This window comes from Colobus angolensis, unplaced genomic scaffold (genome assembly GCF_000951035.1).
Source record: "Colobus angolensis palliatus isolate OR3802 unplaced genomic scaffold, Cang.pa_1.0 Scaffold166, whole genome shotgun sequence".
In the NCBI taxonomy this organism is placed as follows: Eukaryota; Metazoa; Chordata; class Mammalia; order Primates; family Cercopithecidae; genus Colobus; species Colobus angolensis.
In genome coordinates, this window is record NW_012114777.1 from 3,271,491 (window position 1) to 3,294,152 (window position 22,662).

The 22,662-nt window shown below is 42.8% G+C and overlaps 1 protein-coding gene across 1 annotated transcript in view; it reads right to left on the reverse strand.

Annotated features, from left to right (window-relative positions):
• Positions 1–13,970: 13,970 nt before the first annotated feature.
• The window catches only part of MRPL15 (mitochondrial ribosomal protein L15), a 17,526-nt gene continuing 8,834 nt past the window's right edge, over positions 13,971–22,662 (reverse strand). The window contains exons 3-4 of the mRNA XM_011937619.1: positions 19,501–19,644; positions 13,971–14,497 (exon numbers count right to left, since the gene is read on the reverse strand). Coding sequence (XP_011793009.1) covers positions 14,160–14,497; positions 19,501–19,644 — 482 coding nt within the window. The 3' untranslated portion in view covers positions 13,971–14,159. The remainder of the gene's footprint in view (positions 14,498–19,500; positions 19,645–22,662) is intronic.

Genomic DNA, 22,662 nt, shown 5'->3' on the forward strand with positions numbered 1-22,662 from the left:
CTTCCCAACAGTCCCCCAAAGTCTTATTTCAGCATTAACCCAAAAGTCTCATCTGAGACAAGGCAAGTCCCTTCCGCCTATGAGCCTGTAAAATCAGAAGCAAGCTAGTTACTTCCTAGATACAATGGGGATACAGGTATTGGGTAAATACAGCCATTCCAAATGGGAGAAATTGGCCAAAACAAAGGGGTTACAGGGCCCACGCAAGTCCAAAATCCAGCAGGACAGTTATATTTTAAAGGTCCAGAATGATCTCCTCTGACTCCAGGTCTCACATCCAGGTCACGCTGATGCAAGAGGTGGGTTCCCATGGTCTCGGGCAGCTCCATCCCTGTGGCTTTGCAGGGTACAGCCTCCCTCCTGGCTGCCTTCATGGGCTGGTGTTGAGTGCCTGCATCTTTTCTAGGCACACAGTGCAAGCTGTTGGTGGATCTACCATTCTGGGGTGTGGAGGATGGTGGCCCTATTCTCACAGCTCCACTAGACAGTGGCCCAGAAGGGACTGTCTGTGGGTGCTCTGATCCCACATTTCCCTTCCACACTGCCCTAGCAGAGGTTCTCCATGACGGCCCCACTCCTGCAGCAAACTTTTGCCTGGGCATCTGGCATTTCCACATATCTTCTGAAATCCAGGCAGAGATTCCCAAACCTCAATTCTTGACTTTCTGTGCACCTGTAGGCTCAACACCACGTGGAAGCTCCCAAGGCTTGGAGCTTCCACCCTCTGAAGCCACAGCCCAAGCTCTACATTGGCCCCTTTCAGCCATGACTGGAGCAGCTGAGATACAGGGCACCACATCCCTAGGCTGCACACAGCACAGGGATGCTGGGCCTGGCCCACAAAACCACTTTTTCCTCCTGGGCCTCCAGCCTGTGATGGGAGGGGCTGCTATGAAGGTCTCTGACATGGCCTGGAGACATTTTCCCCATGGTCTTGAGGATTAACATTAGGATCCTTGCTACATATGCAAATTTCTACAGCCAGCTTGAATTTATCCTCAAAAAGTGGGTTTTTCTTTTCTACTTCATCATCAGGCTGCAAATTTTCTGAACTTTTATATTCTGTTTCCTTTTTAAAATGGAAGGCTTTTAACAATACCCAAGGTACCTTTTGAATGCTTTGCTGTTTAGAAGTTTCTTCTACCACATATCCTAAATTATCTCTTTCAAGTTTAAGGTTCCACAAATCTCTCAGGCAGGGGCAAAATGCCACCAGTCTCTTTGCTAAAACATAACAAGAGTCACCTTTGCTCCAGTTCCCAACAAGTTCCTTATCTCCATCAAACCACATCAGCCCGGACCTTATTGTTCATATAACTATCAGCATTTTTGTCAAAGCCATTCAACAAGTCTCTAGGAGGTTCCAAACTTTCCCACATTTTCCAATCTTCCGAACCCTCCAAACTGTTCCAATCTCTCCCTGTTACCCAGTTCCAAAGTCGCTGCCACATTTTCGGGTATTTTTTCAGCAATGCCCCACTCTACTGGTACCAATTTACTGTATTAGTTCATTTTCATGGGGCTAATAAAGACATACCCAAGACTGGGAAGAAAAACAGGTTTAATTGGACTTACTAGTTCCACATGGCTGGGGAGGCCTCAGAATCACGGCAGGAGGTGAAAGGCACTTTTTATGTGGTGGCCACAAGAGAAAAATGAGGAAGAAGCAAAAGCAGAAACCCCTGATAAACCCATCTGATCGTGTGGGACTTATTCACTATAATGAGAATAGCATGGGAAAGACTGGACCCCATGATTCAATTACCTCCCGCTAGGTTCCTCCCACAACACATGGGAATTTTGGGAGATACAATTCAAGTTGAGATTTTGGGGGGAAACAGCCAAACCATATCACAATGTAATTCCATTCCCAAGCACATACCCTAGAGAACTGAAACCGGGGACTCAAATTCTTGTACTCTAATGTTCACAGCAGCTTTATTCACAATAACTCAAAGGTAGAAACAGGCCAAATGTTCATCTACAAATGAGTGAATAAACAGATGTGATACATACATGCAATGGAATATTATTTAGCCATCAAAATGAATGAAGTACTGGTTCATGCTACAATATTGGATGAACCTTGAAAATATATTAAGGAAGCCAGACACAAAAGACCACATATTGTATGATTTCATTTGCATGACATATCCAAAATAGATAATTCTATAGAGATAGAAAGCAGATTAATAGGCCAGGAGTGGTGGCTCATGCCTGTAATCCCAGCACTATGGGAGGCTGAGGCGGGTAGATCATCTGAGGTCAGGAGTTCGAGACCAAATTAGCCAACATGGTGAAACTCAGTGTCTACTAATAATACAAAAATTAGCTGGGTGTGGTGGGATGCACCTGTAATCCCAGCTACTCAGGAGGCTGAGGCAGGAGAATCGCTTGAACCCAGGAGGCAGAGGTTGCAGTGAGCTGAGATCACACCATTGCACTCCAGCCTGGGTGACAAGAGCGAAACTCCATCTCCAAAAAAAAAGAGAAAGAAAGCAGATTATTAGTTCCCAGGGGCTGGGGACAGGGAGAGATGAACACAGACTGCTTAATAGGTATTAGTTTCCTTTTGGAGTGATGAAATGCTTTGGAACTAGATGGAGAAGGTGGTTGCACAACACTGAGAATGTATGACATTCCGCTGAATTGTTTTCAGTTGTCAACTTGATGGTATATGAATTTCACCTCAGTGTTTAAAAAACTTCTGTGTAGATGAAATGAAGAACACATATTCTCTGCAATGTCTATCTTTTACCTCGTTTCCTACAGCCTTTTTTTGCTTTTTGTTCCAAAAAAGTCTTTGAGATCTCTGTAATGTAATGCTTCCTTCAGGCACAGCGTCTTGACGCATGCTGCTCCCTTTGCACAGAAGGATTGCTCTCATCGCCTCACTGGGCTCACTCTTAACCCTCGTTTTGTCACTTCTCAAGGAAGCCTTCCCTGATTTCACTTACTAAATCAGATTACCTTCTTGTATGCAGTCAGGTCCCACATAAACACCATTTCCAACACTTATCTTCATTGCAATCTTATATTCATTTGCATGAACAACTCTGCTTTTAGACTATCAACTGCATGAGGGCAAAGACCACATCTTTTACTCACCATGGTAGATCCAGGGTTTGGGACTTAGGAGGTACTCAATAAACAATTAAGCCTTGGAATGATTAATCAAATAAATATTTGAAAATTATTTGTACAGTGCCTTGTAGGCCAAGCAGGGCAGATAATCTGAGGTCAGGAGTTGGAGATCAGACTGGCCAACATGGTGAGGCCCTGTCTCTAATAAATATACAAAAATTAGCCAGGTGTGTTGGCATGCACCTGTAATCCCAGCTGCTCTGAAGGCTGAGCCAAGAGAATTGCTTGAACTTAGAAAACAGAGGTTGCAGTGAGCTGAGATCGAGCCACTGCACTCCATCCTGGGCAACAGAGTAAGACTCCATCTCAAAAAAAAAAAAAGTTCAAACATAGAAAAACCATATGACCCAGCAATTCCACTCCTAGGTATATACCCAAAAGAACTGAAAGCAAGAACTCATGGCCAGGTGCGGCGGCTCATGCCTCTAATCCCAGCATTTTGGGAGGCCAAGTCAGGGGCATCACCTGAGGTTAGTAGTTCGAGACCAGCCTGGCCAACATGGTAAAACCCTATCTCTACTGGAAAAACACAGAAAATATCAGCCGGGCATGGTGGCACACACCTGTATTCCCAGCTACTCAGGAGGCTGAGGTAGGAGAATCGCTTGAACCTGGAAGCAGGAGGTTGCAGCGAGCCAAGATTGCGCCACTGCACTCCAGCCTGGGGTGACAGAGTGAGACTCCGTCTCAAAAAAAAAAAAAAAAAAAAGCAAGAACTCAAACTTGAAACCAATGTTCACAGCAACATCAACCACAGCAGCCAAAAGATGGAAACAACCCAAATGTCCCTCAACAGAGGAGTGAATAAACAGAATCTGGTATATACACACGATGGAATACTATTCAGTCTTAAAACGGAAGGAAATTCTGACATGTGCTCAAGATGAATAAAGCATGAGAACATTATGCTAAATGAAATAAGCCAGTCACAGAAGGACAAATACTTAAGATTCCACTTAAATAAGGTATCTAGAGTAGTCAAACTCATTGAAAAGGAAAGAGGAATGGTGGTTGCCAGGGGCTTGGGGAAGGGAGGAAGAAATAGGGAGTTGTTGGCAGGGCAGTGGTTCACGCCTGTAATTCCAGCACTTTGGGAGGCTGAGGCAGGTGGATCGCCTGAGGTCAAGAGTTCGAGACCAGCCTGGCCAACATGTTGAAACCCTGTCTCTACTAAAAATACAAAAAATTAGCCGGGCATGGTGGCAGGCACCTGTAATCTCAGCTACCAGGAGGCTGAGGCCAGAGAATCACTTGAACCAGGAGGTGGAGGTTGCAGTGAGCCGAGATCATACCATTGCACTCCAGCCTGGGCAACAAGGCAAGACTCCATCTCAAAAAAAAAAAAAGAAAAAAGAAAAAACAGAAAAAAGAAAAAAAAAGAAAGAAAGAAAAAAAAGAAATAAGGAGTTGTTTGTTTAAAGGGGTATAGAGTTTCCATCTTGCAGAGTTTCCATCTTGCAAGATGAAAAAGTTCTGGATATCTGCTGCATGACAGTGTGAACATACTTAACACTATTGAATTTCACACTTAAAAATGGTTAAGATGGTATTTTTTGTGTGATTTTGTTTGTTTTGAGACAGTCTCCCTCTGTCTCTCAGGCTGGAGTGCAGTGGTTCAATCTTGGCTCAATGCAACGTCCACCTCCCAGGTTCAAGCGATTTTCCCGCCACAGCCTCCCAAGTAGCTGGGATAACAGACGCCCGCCACCATGCCCAGGTAATTTTTGTATTGATAGTAGAAGACGGGGTTTTGCCATGTTGACCAGGCTGGTTTCGAACTCCTGACCTCAGGTAATCTGCCTGCCTCAGCCTCCCAAAGTGCTAGGATTATAGGCGTGAGCCACCACATCCGGCCTTGTGTGAGATGTATTATACCATAATTAAAATTTTTTTTAATTTAAGAATGAAACTTTGATACATGCTATCTTATGGATGAACCATATGAACTAGGTAAAATAGGCCAGACACAAAATGACAAATATTGTGTGGGGCCACTTGTATGAGGTAGATAGAACAGGCAAATTCATAGACAGAAAGTAGAATGATAGTTACCAAGGGCTGGGGCAGGAGAAAATGGAGAGTTACTGTTTAATTGCATGGAACTTAGGTTTGGAATGATGAAAAAGTTCTGGAAATTGATAGTGGTGATTGTTGAATAACCTTGTGAATGCACTTAATGTATAGCATGCACTTAAAGCCACTTAATGTACACTTACAAATGGTTGAAATGGTACATTTTATGTTATGTAAATGTTACCATAATGAAAACATTTAAATCATTTTAATGTAATATGGGTATATAACAACTGTTTGTCTAGTATCCAAGAACATAGGCCAGGTGCAGTGGCTTGTGCCTGTAATCCCAGCACTTTGAGAGGCTGAGGCAGGTGGATAACCTGAGGTCAGGAGTTCGAGACCAGCCTGACCAACAAGGTGAAACCCCGTCTCCACTAAAAATACAAAATTAGCCAGGTGTGGTGGCAGGTGCCTGTAATCCCAGCTACTTGGGAGGCTGAGACAGGAGAATCGCTTGAACCCGGGAAGCAGAGGTTGCAGTGAGCGGAGATCACGCCACTGCACTCCAGACTGGGCAACAAGAGCAAAACTTTGTCTCAAAAAAAAAAAGAAAAGAAAAGAAAAAGAAAAAAAAAAGAACATTGTCTCTGGAGCCAGTTGACTTGAGTTTAAATCTTAGCCCTAATACTTCTTTCAAGCTAGATGTCCTCATACTAAATACTTGACCTCTCTGTGCCTCAGTTTTTTTCACCTATAATATGGCATAAATAAAAGGGTCTAGTGAGGATTAAATAAGATGAACAGATAAAGCTTTTAAAATGTCCTACATATATGGATGATCAATCATCATCAGAATTATCTTTATAAAATTTCAAGTACATAGAAGAATATGAAGTCTCTTACATACAAATGGCCAAGAAGCTATTCTCGTTCTACATGTTCCACATCATTATTAGTGAAATGCAAATCAAACCCACAATGAGATGCCATTTCACACCCACTAGAATGGTTATCATCAAAAATGCAGACAATAATAAATGTTGGCAAGGATGTAAGAAACAGAAACGCTCATTGCTGGTCGGGGAGTAACATGGTGCAGCCACTTTGGAAAACAATTTGGCAGTTTCTTTAAAAGTCAAACATGGGCCTGGCATGGTGGCTCACACCTGTAATCCCAGCACTTTGGGAGGCTGACGCAGGTGGATCACTTGAGGCCAGGAGTTGGAGACCAACCTGGGCAACATAGTGAAACCCCGTTTCTACAAAAAATGCAAAAAAAATTACCTCGGCCATGGTGGCACACACCTGTAATCCCAGGGACTCGGGAAACTGCTTGAACTCGAGGGGCAAAGGTTGTAGTGAGCCAAGATGGTGCCACTGCACTCCAGCCTGGGTGACACAGTGAGACATAGTCTCAAAAAAAAAAAAAAAAAAAGTTAAACATAAATTTGCTAATCTACTCAGCAATTCCACTGCTAAGTATCTTCCCAAGAGAAATAAAAACATATGTTCACACAAAGACTTGCAAACATATGTTTACAGTAGCATTATTTATAATAGCCCCACCATGGAAACAACCCCATGTCCACCAACTGATGAATGCATAAACACTCCACACTATGGAAAGCTAGTTGGCCATAAAAAAGAATGAGGTAGTGGAACATGCCACCACGTGGATAACTTTCAAAACATTATGCCAAGTGAGGTCGAGTGTGGTGGCTCACGCCTGTAATCCCTGCACTTTGGGAGGCTGAGGCAGGTAGATCACCTGAGGTCAGGAGTTCAAGACCAGCCTGACCAACGTGGTGAAACCCTGTCTCTACTAAAAATATAAAATTAGACGTGTGTGGTGGCGTGTGCCTATAATCCCAGCTACTCGGGAGGCTGAGGCAGGAGAATTGCTTGAACCTGGGAGGCGGAGGTTGCAGTGAGCTGAGATCACACCACCGCACTCCAGCCTGGCGACAGTGAGACTCTGTCCAAAACAGACAGACAACAAAAAAACAAAACTTGATTTGTGAACACTTTACAGAGGCAATTATGTGTCAGGCATTATGGTAAGTGCTTTTCAAATATTGACTTCTTTCAGTCCTCATAACCATATGCATTAGGATTCATCATCCCCCATTTTTCAGATGGTGAGACTGAGGCAGAGGCGTTAAGTAACATATCAAGGTCACACAGCTAGTCTTGGCGTCTGAGCCCAAGTAAACTGCTCCAGGTGGTTCTGCAAACTGGCTGAGCTTCATGTCTCCCCACAAATAACCTCACTGAGTCTCCCAAACACAGAAGCACAGAGGTGGGTATGATTATCTCCATTTCACATGTGAGATAGATGAGAGCACAGCAGTTACGTGATGTGCCCAAGGTCACACAGCTGCTGTCAGAGCCTGGATTCAAATCCAAGTTTGGTAACATGGAAGCTGTGCCACTTCAACCATGCTATGTCTCTTCATTCAGTAAAGCATCAAAATGCAGCCATTCTGGGATCTGTATTAACATCAGAGAGCGCACTTTATTCTCTGACACCAACTAAATCGGGTTACACTGCTGTTACCTGACATCTTCCCCGGCTATGGTAGAGCCACTCTCGTTGTCAAAGAATAGAGAGTAGCATTTTTTAAAAAAGAAAACCCAGGAACTCAATAGACAAGAAATCCCTAGCAATTATTTCTCTAAGGAGTTAAAAAATATTTTAGGCCGGGTGTGGTGGCTCATGCCTTTAATCCCAGCACTTTGGGAGGCTGAGGCGGGTGGATCACGAGGTCAGGAGATGGAGACCATCTGGGCTAACACGGTGAAACTCCATCTCTACTAAAAAAATACAAAAAATTAGCAGGGCGTGGTGGTAGGCACCTGTAGTCCCAGCTACTTGGGAGGCTGAAGCAGGAGAATGGCATGAACCTGGAATGCAGAGATTGCAGTGAGCCAAGATCGTGCCACTGCACTCCAGCCTGGGCGATAGAGCGAGACTCCGTCTCAAAAAAAAAAAAAAAAAAAAATTTTAAATCCATATTAACTCAATGGATTGGATGCAAACTAGCCATGTATACTGGAAGCCACATACCATGAGAGGACTAAAATCTAGACTTAAGCATTCTTACTTTTATTCTGAGATTTCCAAGTGATATGAACCCTTAACAAGATAACAATACCGTCTGCTAGCACATTCTCTGCCCCATTAGCCTTGTACACAGCAGAAGGGCCATGGTATATCACCGTCATAGAGTCCAGTATTGCTGTGTAGTTAAAACAAACTTGAGTCTCTCGGTTATACAGCAATTTGAGGATTAACTTTATGAAATAGAATGGACGGATTTTGTGGAACGTGCCTATTTTGGCTGAGAACTTATCTGCACAATTCTAATATTGAGACCAGGATACAGCTGTTTGTGACTAAGCCCATACTCACTGCATAAGTACTATCTGAGCATTATTCATAACCAGACATCTGTTTCCTGTTTTCGTTCTTCCCTTTATCATTCTATCCCAATTTCCTTTCACCTGTAGGCCACCTAAGACAACCACAGTGAAGTAAGTCTAATGTTTGACTGTCTCTTCCCTTCCATAACTGTTGTCAGGGTAGTGTAGTCATTCTACTTGGAGGATGGGGGAGGGAACCCAAGGGTCATTCTGAGCCTGGAAGGCTGTTGCCTATGCAATCTATCTTTAGGTGACTAACTTCCTCCCTTGTTCCCCATTAAGAACCTTTCCTGTTGAGGTAGTACCAGTCCCTCCAAATGTACAATTGTGAACTGAATCACAAAAGGAAAACCTCCTGCAGCACAAATAAGGCAAGGCAGTAACTTAGCTAGAGCAAAGCCAGAGTGTAAGTTACACTCTGATATGAAAAAAATGGAACCTCTTACACGAATACAGAACACAGGATGTGTTAAAATTTAAAGAAGTTCATTTCTATGCAAATAGATTGAGGTCAAAGAAGTTTTCCTCAGCCCGAACAGACTTTGGAGGTCATTTTACACAGTCCTCCTATTTTACAAAGCTTGTCACTATATTTTACAGTCTAAAAGATGAAGTGATTTGTCTAATGGATTCCATTTTAAATGGCTTAAGGGAGCGCAGTTTAAATACCCCACTAATAAATACTCAGAAAATGTGTTGTATGAAAGGAGAGAAGGTGAGCCCCTCCCTTGACAAAGGCAGAAGAGGCCCTCGGGCCTGATAACACAGAGTTCCTGGCATTTCACTATTTTTTTTATCTTCATCTCACTGTATTCTAAGAATTCTTTTTTTTTTTTTAATCTCAGCTCACTGCAACCTCCGTCTCCCAAGCTCGATTCTCCCACCTCAACCTCCCAAAGTAGCTGGGATTACAGGCACTTGACACCTCGCCTGCCTAATTTTTTTGTATTTTTAGTAGAGACGGGGTTTCACCATGTTGGCCGGGCTGGTCTCAAGCCCCCTGACCTCAGGTGATCCACCCACCTCTGCCTTCCAAAGTGCTGGGATTACAGGCATGAGCCACCATGCCTGGCCAAAAGCACATTCTTCGTACCTTGGCACTTTTCTTAGCAACCTTCTCTATATCTTATCCTCTCTTTTCCTCCATGTTATATTCAAATATGACTTTTAAAATATCTAACACAGGAAGATGGCTTTATTGTTAAAAATATCTACTAAAAGCAGGCATAGAAAAAAGTGAATGCTTCTTCTCAGATAGTTTCCTGTGCTTTGTCATTGTTACAGGAAAGGGGTCGCGATCCAGACCCCAAGAAGTTCTTGAATCTTGGGCAAGAATTTGGGGTGAGTCCATAAAGTGAAAGCAAATTTATTAAGAAAGGAGGCTGGGCACGGTGGCTCACGCCTGTAATCCCAGCACTCTGGGAGGCCGAGATAGGCGGATCACGAGGTCAGGAGATCCAGACTATCCTGGCTAACATGGTGAAACCCCGTCTCTACTAAAAATACAAAAAATTAGCCGGGCATGGTGGTGGGCGCCTGTAGTCCCAGCTATTCAGGACGCTGAGGCAAGAGAATTGCTTGAACCTGGGAGGCGGAGACTGCAGTGAGCCAAGATCGCGCCACTGCACTCCAGCTTGGGCAACAGAACAAGACTCCATCTCAAAATAATAATAATAATAATAATAATAAAGGAATAAGAGAGTGGCTACTCCATACGCAGAGTTAACTGCTGGTTAACTATTTTTATGGTTGTTGATTATATGCTAACCAAGGGGTGGATTATTCATGAGTTTTCTGGCAAAGGGGTGGCCAATTCCCAGAACTGAGGGTTCCTCCCCTTTTTAGACCATATAGGGTAACTTCCTGACGTTTCCATGGCATTTGTAAACTGTCACGGAGTAGTAGGAGTATCTTTTAGCATATGCTAATGCATTATAATTAGTGTATAAGGAGCAGTGGAGACGACCAGAGGTCACTTTCATCATCTTGGTTTTGGTGGGACTTCGCTGGCATCTTTACCACAACCTGTTTTATCAGCAAGATCTTTGTGACCTGAACCTCGTGCCAACTTCCTATCTCATCCTGTGACTAAGAATGCCTAACCACCTGGGAATGCAGTCTAGGTCTTTTACCCAGCCCCTATTCAAGATGGAGTCCTGTGGTTCAAACGCCTCTGACATCATCAGTCTTCAAAAATACTTTGTAAATCAAGAATAATAATCAACTTATTGGCTATTATATAACTTACTGAACCTAGCATTCCAGATGGTATAGAATTAAATAATTCTGTACTTTTCCTGTGTTTGTCTAATGTTGAGTCAATTAACTTCAGAGTTGAGGTTTCAATACCAACACAGGTGACAATTCCTTTGCTGGTTGTCTAATACATCTACTCTCTTATGCAGCCATCATAATAGAATTTTTCAGTTCAGCTCAGAAGTGGCCAAAGTAAAGGCTTCAACACCCTTCAAAATAATGGGACTGCATCCAAGTTCTGGCCAATGGGTTTTGTGTGGAACCTTCCTTAGGAAAAACAAGGGTTTTGTGTGGAACTTTCCTTAGGAAAAGCAGGCTTGCTCTTTGCCCACTTGGATCATGAAAATGAGCATCTCACTCTAGGAATGAGGGTGCCTCGGGTTGAGACTTTGTGGAGCAGATCCAGCAACCAGCCCTCAACTGATTGCAGCTCTTCGTGCGTGAGAGAAAAATAAACTATCTCATTCAAGCACTGTGATTTGGGGATCCTATCAATGGAGCCAAAATGAGCACTAACACACCAACTCCATCACTTGGGTATCTGAAAAATAAAAGCACGTTTTAAAATTTTTGCCTATCCTTTGAAATTCACAGGATTTCGTGTTATCATAGAAGATGGTCGGCTGGGCATGGTGGCTCACGCCTGAAATCCTAGCACTTTGGGAGGCCAAGGCAGATCACCTGAGGTGAAGAGTTCCAGACCAGCCTGGCCAACATGGTGGAACCCCATCTCTACTAAAAATACAAAACATTAGCCAGGTGTGGTGGCAGGCACCTGTAATCCCAGCTACTCGGGAGGCTGAGGCAGGAGAATCATTTGAATCTGGGAGGCGGAGGTGGCAGTGAGCTGAGATCACGCCATTGCACTCCAGCCTGGGCAAAAAGAACAAAACTCTGTCCCCCACCCCCGCAACAACAACAACAAAAAAAAGAAGATGGTCCCAGTCATGATTCTTTACAAGTCCTAGGTTCTAAGGAATGGTTTAATAACAAGTCAGTTATATAATCCTGGATAAAAATTGAAAGAGACAGGGCACTGTGGCTCATGCCTGTAATCCTAGCACTTTGCAAGGTCAAGGCGGATATATCACCTGAGGTCAGGAGTTCGAGACCAGCCTGGCCAACATGGCAAAACCCTGTCTCTACTAAAAATACAAAAATTAGCCGGGCATGGTGGCACACACCCATAATCCCAGCTACTCAGGAGGCTGCGGCAGGAGAATCGCTTGAACCCATAAGGCAGAGGTTGCAGTGAGCTGAGAGATCATGCCGTTACTCTCCAGCCTGGGCAACAAAAGAAAACTCCGTCACAAAAAAAAAAAAAAAAATTGAAAGATAAACTTGGTACATAAATTATTTTGTAAATTGAATCTCAGAACAGTAATATATGAGATCGATAAGCAAACAAAACAAATATTGCATTGCTGAGGTTTTCAAATTTTTTTATTTTTAAGAAAATAGCCAGGAATCATTTTATTCCTACTGTGGAAGAAATATGAATTATTCAAGATCAATCTTTAATTGCTCAATGTAAATTAAGGTTTCATATGATTTGGATATAAAGTATCTTTCAGCAGCTAAGTAATCTAACTAACTGCTCCCTTGAGCCCAGGAGGCAGAGGTTGCAGTAAGCCAAGATTGCACCACTGCACTCCATCCTGGGCAACACAGGGAGACTGCCTCAAAAAAAAAAAAAAAAAACTTACTAACTGCTGAATGTTTTACATTAACTAAACTTAATTCTCACGTTATCAATTGTTTGTATTGCTCATATAATATTTGAACCATTTTTTCAAAATCATTTGTAATGACTGAAAGATAAAGGTCTCCAATGTCTGAGATAAGTAAAAGTACATCAATTAATATTAGAACATTTACCTTCTTCAAGAAAATTATGTTAATGGCTTAATCACGGTTGCCTACTTTTGAGAGACAGGACTCGCTGGATTTCCTAGGCCGACTAGGAATCCTAAGCCTAGCTGGGGAAGGTGACCACACCTACCTTTAAACATGAGGCTTGTAACTCAGCTCACACCTGACCAATCAGGTAGCAAAGAGGGCTCACTAAAATACAAATTAGGTTAAGAGCGGGAGGTAAAGAAATAGTCAAATGATGTATCGCCTGAGAGTACAGGGGGAGGGACAATGATCGGGATATAAACCCAGGCATTCGAGCAGCAAGTGGGCAACTCCCTTTCGGTCACCTCCCATTACATGGGAGCTCTGTTTTCATTCTATTAAGTCTTGCAACTGCACACTCTTCTGGTCTGTGTTTGTTACAGCTTGAGCTGAGCTTTTGCTCACCGTCCACCACTACTGTTCACCGCCGTCCCAGACCCGCCATTGACTTCCACCCCTCTGGATCTGGCAGGGTGTCAACTGTGCTTCTGATCCAGCGAGGTGCCCATTGCTGCTCCCGATCGGGCTAGAGGGTCACCATTGTTCCTGCATGGCTAAGGGCCCAGGGTTCATCCTAATCGAGCTGAACATTAGTCACTGGGTTCCACAGTTCTCTTCCATGACCCATGGCTTCTAATAGAGCTATAACACTCACCACATGGCCCAAGGTTCCGTTCCTTGGAATCTGTGAGGACAAGAACCCCAGGTCGGAGAAGAAAAGGCTTGCTGCCATCTTGGGAGTGGCCGCCACCATCTTGGGAGCAGCCCGCCACCATCTTGGGAGCTCTAAGAACAAAGGCCTGCCTGTAACACTTTTACCACAGAATTGAGAAAACAAATTGACTTGTAATTTTTGTTTCTCTCGCCTTCAATGTCGCTGGCAAACATACTGCCTACCAGCTATTCCTCAGCCTTACACGTTAAGCATACGTCCTGATCTTACTCTTCGAGTTGAGGGTTTACCATCTTGACACTGGGTAGCCATGTTTCCCTGAGGCTACAGATTAAGAGAGGGGTCACCAGCTCATTCCATATGCTCTCATCTTGGCAGAGGAGGCCTACAGGTCAATCCCATTCCACTTGTGCATTCATTCTGGTCTGTAACAGTAACAAGGTCTGGATGAAAAGATCATTGAAAAAACAAACTAGAAATATTCTAAAATAGTTGTCATTTTCCTTCCATAGACTATCAGGGAGTTTATATCTTTGAGACAGAACCCACACAGACTCAGTTCTCTATGCAGTCCTTGTTTCCTGCCATTTTAATTTTAGATGAAAATGAGACATATGAGTACATTGAAAAGTAACATCACCAACTGGAAAATTATACATAAGGAAAATGCAATGAGGAATATAGATCATTCAGCCCCTATTCCAGTACTCTTTAACAACTCTGCTTTCTTGCTTTCTTGGGCAGGAATTCATGAGCTATAATACTTAAGGAGATTTTCATCTGTAGGTTTTAGGATTTTCTTATCGGTCATATTCACCACCCATCCTGGAGCAAGACCAAAGAAAATCTGTCTTGGATCCTTCCTAGTACAGAGCATTTTGAAGAGTTCATCTTTAGTGATATCAGGTAAGATATAACCATACTTCCTGGCGAGTTCAAGTCGTGCTTCAGGAAATTTGGCAGGATCCGCCAGGTACCCACGATTCTTTGCATCAGTGTAATACGGCACCAGTTCTTCTGGCGGAAGCATTCTTTTTGGAATGGGTTGTCCACGAAGAAAGAATGGAACAGGTTTGCATACAATGTCTAAAAGAAAATTTAAATTTAAAAAGTGAGATGCAAATATTAGCTCATAGATATACCTAGAGATGTAACTCTAACATAGAGATGTAACACTGTAACACAGAGATGTTACAGAGTTTCTCTTGATTATTAATTTTTATTTATTTATTTTTGAGACGGAGTTTCACTCTTGTTGCCCAGGCTGGAGTGCAATGGCACCATCTCGGCTCACTGCAACCTCTGCCTCACGGGTTCAAGCAATTCTCCTGCCTCAGTCTCCCGAGTAGCTGGGATTACAGGCATGTGCCATCACGCCCGAATCATTTTGTATTTTTACTAAAGACGGGTTTCACCATGTTGTCAGGCTGGTCTAGGACTCTTGACCTCAGGTGATCCACCCACCTGGGCCTCCCAAAGTGCTGGGATTACAGGCATGAGCAACCATACCGGGCCAATTATTAATTTTTAAATATTAGTGAGATGAGAACTTAATTCCAAGAACTTTTTATTATATATGCTTGTCTTACGTAAGCAAATGGAAATGCTTCATTTTCAATAGTTTGCATCTTGAGAGGCAAAGTTACTCCCCTGGGTTACCAATGATTAATGAATTTCTAAACATTGGTAACATTGTACTTAAGCCCCATGTTAAAACACAAAACATTTTTATGGCATACTGCCTCCAGTGTATTAGAGCAAGATGGAGTCCCGCTGCCCATACCACTAGTAGGAAGTCCTAAAACAGAAAACCAAGGTGTCCAAATGGCAAGTCAAAGAACCATGAAGACTCCAAAAATGCTTATATGGATCTTGTTTAGAAATTAAGAAGTACTAAGATTTCTGGAAAACCAATTTTACTAAAATGAGTTAGCTTTAACCAAAGAGCTGGCGAAGAAATTTTATGTGAAACGAACCAAGGAATGCTGCATAGCCCCAGTTCTGTTTTTAAACATTTTAAATACCCAAGACATGTGTTCTGAAAGTGAGAGTGAAAAAAAGGCCTACGCACAAGATATCACAGATGCCAGAGGGCCTTTAGATAGCTTAGAAAACAATTACACAAATAGATAACTGTATGAATACAACTGACACTCTACTCATCACGTGTTAGCAATGCACCCTTAACCAAAGCCGGTTACAGAAATCAAAACAGTACTAAGGAAATTACTGAGAACCTTAAAACAATAGTACATATGTCACAGAGCAATTACAAAGTTTACCTGATTTAATCCATGGAATCCATTCACACATGTATAGTATTTGGTATACAATGAGACAGATGTTAACTATCACCCACCAGGGCATAAGCTCTGTGAAGGAGATTTTTTTTTTTTTTTTTTTGAGACAAAGTCTCGCTCTGTCACCCAGGCTAGAGTACAGTGGCATGATCTCGGCTCACTGCAACCTCCACCTCCCAGACTCAAGTGATTCTCCTGCCTCAACCTCCCAAGTAGCTGGGATTACAGGCATGCACCACCAGGCTCAGCTAATTTTTGTATTTTTAGTAGAGATGGGGTTTTGCCGTGTTGGCCAGGCTGATCTCGAACTCCTGAACTCAGGTGATCCACCTGACTTGGCCTCCCAAAGTGCTGGGATTACAGGTGTGAGGCCACTGCGCCCAGCCAGGAAGGGACTTTCGACTCTTGCACTACCGTCTCTCCATCAGCTGGAACAGTATCTAGCAAACACTAGCCACTGGCTGTTTGCTGAATGCAAGAATATGACAGCTGTTTTATACAGCTCTAATACACTGCATTACCTAGCAGTATCTCCAAACAGGGCAAATGAGAAATGGCGATTAAGAGGTACTCCGGGCAGGCCACTCACAGAAATGAGAACTGGAAGCTATTTGCTAAGGGTCAAGACCAAGAATTAGAAAGCAGAGCCACCTAAAGCCGGGTCATGCTCTGGATAAACCATCCTACCTATTTCACCTACAACAGAGGGTAAGTAAATACTGGATGTCCTTGAATCATCAAGAAAGTATCTTCAAAATATATTTAAGAAAGAAGTTTGTAGGCCAGGCACAATGGCTAATGCTTTTAATGCCAGCACCTTGGCAGGTAGAATTGCTTGAGCCCAGGATTTCAAGACCATCCTGAGCAACATAGTGAGACCTCATCTCTACAAAACATAAAACAAAAAAAAACTAGCGTGGTGACAGGCACCTGTAGTCCCAGTTACTCAGGGAGCCTAGGTGGGAGGATTTGAGCCCAGGAGTTTGAGGTTGCAGTGAGTGGAACTGCACTCCAGCCTGAGAGAGCAAGACCATCACAAACGAAAAGAGAAAAAAAAAAAATTCTGGCCCGACATGGTGGCTCACACCTATAATCCCACCACTTTGGGAGGCTGTGGCAGAAGGATCACTTGAAACCAGGAGTTTGAGACCAGCATGGGCAACACAGTGAGATCCCCATCTTTATAAAAATTAAATTAGCCAGGCATGGTGGCACACACCTGTAGTCCCAGCTACTCATGAGGCTGAGGTAGGAGGATCACTTGAGCCCAGGAGTCGGAGGTTGCAGTCAGTCTTGATCACACCCCTACATTCCAGCCTGGGTGACAGAGTGAGACCATGGTGCAAAAAAAATTAAAAATGTTCTATAACTTGGAAAACTAAAGCACAACAAAGTAAATTATTCAGAGCCAAAATTACTAAGTGATAAACCTGTGATTGGATTTGTTTTATTACTTTTTCAATAAAAAGCTCCTGGGACAACCCGCAGAGCTACTGGAGAGAGCCACGCACAAGAGCATCAAGGCTGAGGGTGCCTCCGAAGATGCCAGCTCAGGGTGGCAGAGGGCATCTGGCTAGAGAACGAATGCCACCACCACATTGTGGTAACAATGACTGAAAAACACACTAACGCAAAGTCCTTCCAAAATGTCTGTGACTCTTTTAAAGAAAAATACTGGTTTTCATATTTGAGGCAGCTCACCCTAAAAACTGAGTGACAGACCAAAATAAGAAAAGATGCTCATCTATAATAAATGAGGGAAAATGGAATCACCACGTTAGCAAATTTTTTTTTTTTTTTTTGAGACAGTCTCACTCTGTCACCCAGCCTGGAGTGCAGTGGCGCGATCTCAGCCCACTACAACCTCTGCTCCCAGGTTCAAGGGATTCTCCTGCCTTAGCTTCCCGAGTAGCTGGGATTACATGCGCCCGCCACCACACCCCACTAATTTTTGTATGTTTAGTAGAGATGGGGTTTCGCCACGTTGGCCAGGCTGGTCTACAACTCCTGACTTCATGTGATCCACCCACCTCGGCCTCCCAAAGTGCTGGGATTACAGGCATGAGCCATTGCGCCCAGCCTTTGATGAATATTTTTTAAAAGCTTTCAATTATTGGCAAAACGAAATGGTAGGTATTTGTTTCAAACTCTACATACAGACGACACAAATCCTTCCCTTTTTCCTTTTTATATATTAATTTTCAAAGAATTTTCTTCTAATCATACAATTTGGCCAGGAAATGTTTGACTCCCATTTGAATGTAAAAGCACCAAAGAATCCTTTGTAAAGCATTTAGTCAACAAGTTACATTTGGTTGTCATCTTTGCAACTTGAAAAATCCTATTAATTTATTCAACAAAATTTAAGTGAGTCTCTTCTAGATACCAGGCATCGTTCTATGTGCTGGAGATACAGCAGGTAGTAAAAGGTCTCCATCATCCTGAGAGATGGGAAAGAAAGAATGAATGGAGAGAAATGAACTTATACTTTGTCAGCTGGTGACAGCCGCCAGGGTCAAACACAATGCAGGGCAAGGGGACAGGATGTGCCTGTGCAAGTGTGTGTGTGCATGTGCACACTACACATGTGCATGTGTGTACATATGCTCTTTTTTTAGTACAGGTGAGAAAGATCTCCTAATAAGCAGAGACCTGGAACAATGGGGCCCAAAGCCATGAATATTCCAGGTGGGGGAAGCTCCAGGCAGGGGGAACAGCAGAGGCCAAAGCTGAAAGTACACAGTACACAGGGCTTGGAGTGTGGAGGAAATCCAAAGCAGGTGGCCAGTAAGGGAACGGAGGGAGCAGGGGAACATCAGGAGGGACAAGAGCTGGTGCAGATCACAGCCAGCCTTGTAGGAGCAGCGTGGACACCACTGAAGGTTTTGTGCAAAGGAGTGATAATCCATGCTTTAAAAGGAATCTCGTGCCACGTCACTCCACTGCAGATGGAAGCAACAACAGAGAGGCCACCTGAAGGCCCACAGTCATCCAGGCAAGAGGACAGTGGTTAGGACAGACTGGCAGTAGCTGGAGAAGTGGTCAAATGTGGATAGTTTGAAGAAACAACTCAAAAGATTTATTAGGGCATAAAAGAAAAAGTTCAGGACTCTAAATTTTGGATGGACTTGTCATTTACTTACATAGGGAAGACTACAAGATGAGCCAGGCTGAGGTAAAAGAGAAAAGAGGGGTTGGGTGTGGTGGTTCACACCTGTAATCCCAGCACTTTGGGAGGCTGAGAAGGGCGGATCACTTGAGGTCAAGAGTTCGAGACCAGCTTTGACAACATGGTGAAACTTGTCTCTACCCAAAATATAAAAATTAGCTGGGTGTGGTGGCGGGCACCTGTAACCCCAACTACTCCGGTGGCTGAGACAGGAGGATTGCTTGAACCTGGGAGGCAGGCGGCGATTGCAGTGAGCAGAGATCACGCACTGCAGCCTGGGCGACAGAGCAAGACTCTGTCTTAAAAAAAGAGAGAGAAAAGAGACATTTCAGACATGAGACATGCTACATTTTAGGTCCCTGCTAGACATTCAAGAGAATTTGCCAGGCAGGCAGATGCAGTTCTACAGTTCAGGGGAGGGGCTGAGAGCCTTTTTTGCCCTTGGTATTTGTGTCAGCAACATGCTGTATTCTTTAAATCATAATAATCCATATGGTAGATGTAGATCAAATACTACATCCAAACTACTACCAACATTTGCCATTCAGTAAGTAATTTAAAAGTAGTAGCCAATATAAGACAAAGAGAGAAAGAAGAAAATGACCATGGAACAAGCTTACCCAGACTTCTTGGATCATAGAAGGCTGTAGTAACAACACCACCATTTTTTTCTATGGCAGCAATAGCCAGTTCTGAAGCCAACTGTACTTCAATATTAACTTTCGCCGTAAAGGTGTCAGCACCCTGAAATATGTCAAAACAGTCTGTTGGTAAACAGCTTGGCTAAAAGTAAATTAATTATGTCAAGCTTCCTTTTTAAATAGTATTTTTCCCTCCAAAGTGCCTATAATGTAACAGTACAGTTAGCCCTCCATATCTGTGGGTTCCACATCTGTGAGTCAACCAACTTGGATGGATAATTTTTGCAAAAAAGTAATAATAAAAAATAAGGCTGGGCGCAGTAGTTCACACCTGTAATCCCAGCACTTTGGGTGGCCAAGGCGGGTGCATCACCTGAGGTCAGGAGTTCGAGACCAGCCTGCCCAACATGGAGAAACCCCGTCTCTAATAAAAATACAAAAAAATTAGCTGGGTATGGTGCTGCGCACCTGTAGTCCCAGCTACTCAGGAGGCTGAGGCAGAAGAATCGCCTGAACCCAGCCAGGGGGAGGGTGCAGTGAGCTGAGATCGCGACATTGCACTCCAGCCTGGGCTACAAGAGTGAAACTCCGTCTCAAATAAAAATAAAAATAAAATAAGGCCAGGTGCAGTGGCTCATGCCTGTAATCACAGCACTTTGGGAGGCCAAGGCAAGATCACCTGAGGTCAGGAGTTCAAGACCAGCCTGGGCAACATGGTGAAACCTCGTCTCTATTAAAATACAAAAAGTAGCTGGGCATGATGGCGGGCACCAGTAATCCCAGCTACTTCGAGGCTGAGGCAGGAGAATCACTTGAACCCGGGAGGCAGAGGCTGCAATGAGTTGAGATCGCACCACTGCACTCCAATCTAGGTGACAGAGCAAGACTCCATCTCAAAAAAATAATAATAATAATAATACAACAATAAGAAAACAATTCTTTTTTAAATATAGTATAACCACTATTTATATAGTATTTACATTACTTTCAATGGCAAAAGACACAATTACTTGTGCACCAACCTAATATTAGGTATTATAGGTAATCTAGAGATGATTTAAAGTATATGGGAGGATGTGGCAGGTTATATGCAAATACTAGGCCATCTTAGAGACTTGATTATCTGGATTGTAGTAAGAGGAGGTGGTCCTGGAACCAATCCCAAGGGACGACTATAATTCCTATTTTAAACATCTCTGCTTTGAGGTCCTATCACTTTTTTTTTTTAACATTTTATTTAGGCTACCTTGTTTTACCAATTTTCAATCCGTGTAGGTAAGACTGACTATATTTCCATTTTATGTACACCTACTAAGCATTCATTCCTGGTACTTCATTAATAGCAGGCTGCTTAATCCTCATAACAACCTTATGATAGGATTATTGCTATCTCGACTTCATAGATGGAAATACCAAGGCACAGAGAAGTTAAGTAATATGCCCAAGGTCACAAAGCAAGGATTCTAATCCAGGGAGTCTAGTCATAGCATCTGTATTTTTAACCACAACATTATGCTGTCATAGATAAAAACTAATCTTCCTTATCCCTAAGTAAGTAAGAGGCCAGCAGGAGGTTAAACAGGGGAACATGCAGGCTGGAGCAGATGGAAGAACAGAATATCTGACAAAATCTGAGCTTTGGAGAAGTTGGCCTCACTAGGGCAAAAAAGAGAAGACAATAGAAATTTTCCTTTGCACTCAATATTGACTTTAGTATAGCCTCTAAGCTGGAAAAAAGAAAAAAAAAACCTCTCCAAATTTTTCCTAGAATAGTCAACACTAGAAAATGTACAGGCGCAGTGACTCATGCCTGTAATCCTAGCACTTCGGGAGGCCAAGGAGGGCAGATTACTTGATGTCAGGAGTTTGAAACTAGCCTGGCCAACATGGTAAAATCCCATCTCTACTAAAAAATATAAAAATTAGCCGGGCACAGTGGCACGTGCCTGTAATCCCAGCTACTTGGGAGGCTGAGGCAGGAGAATGGCTTAAACCTGAGGTGGAGGTGAAGGTTGCAGTGAGTCCAGATCGTGCCATTGCACTGCAGCATGGGCAACAGAGCAAGACTCCATCTCAAAAAATAAAAATAAAAAAGAAGGAAAAAAAAAAAGGAAAATGTAGTTCTGAACTCCACAAAGTTAAATTTTTGGTCACAGTTAGCATGTGCTATATTTTTCTCTAATTTCAAAGCAGATTCTGATAAAAACAAAAAGATGGCAGCATTACCACTCTATGGCAATAGAAAGTTTTCATGAAGCTGAAACAAACTGGCTCCCAGTTTAGCTCCTTCTATTAATGACTAATTTTTCATGTATTTCAAAAATATTCCATAAATTCTAAGATGCATTTTCACACTTTTTTTTATATCTAATACTGGTGTGTGTTTAAAATCAACAGTACCTTTGATTCAATAAAACAGGGTCTTGCTGTATCATTTGTGATTTTTAAGCAATCCATAGCTTGCTTAACCATCTCTCTATTTTGGGGAATTGGTGTCAGTTCCAGTATTTTCAGTAGTATAAACAGCATTTTTAGGACTGTCTTTATATCAGGTTTCTTTCATTTTGCTTTTCCTTGAGAACATACATTTCCAAATTGATAATTTTGTGCTAAAGGATCAAAACTGTCTTATTATTCACTATTTACTGCAAATCTGAAATCACAGAAGTCAGTCAGTTAACAGAGCTATAAATGATGTGTAATCGCACTTACTCAACCAGTGCCCTGGGGTACAGTTTTCACGGTTATTTTTGCTAATCTAATAGACAACACCTAAGGATGTTGGGATGTGCAGTTTAAGGGCTGATGAGGTCATGGATTTCCATACGTTAAGTTACATGTGTATTTCCTTATACACACCCAGGGTAGAATAATGAGGCTTAATCTTGTATTTGGTATTCTCTTCAAATTACTTTATTTGGAAAGTTTTTATCCATACAGTTCACTTTTTCAAAGGAATCTGAAAGGTTTTTTCATAAACATATGCTTCCCTCTAGTGGACACTCACTTACCTATACAACTGTATTATTGGCAAACAGTAGTTGATTAACAATGTCCAGGCCAGGCGCGGTGGCTCAAGCCTGTAATCCCAGCACTTTGGGAGGCCGAGACGGGCGGATCACGAGGTCAGGAGATCGAGAC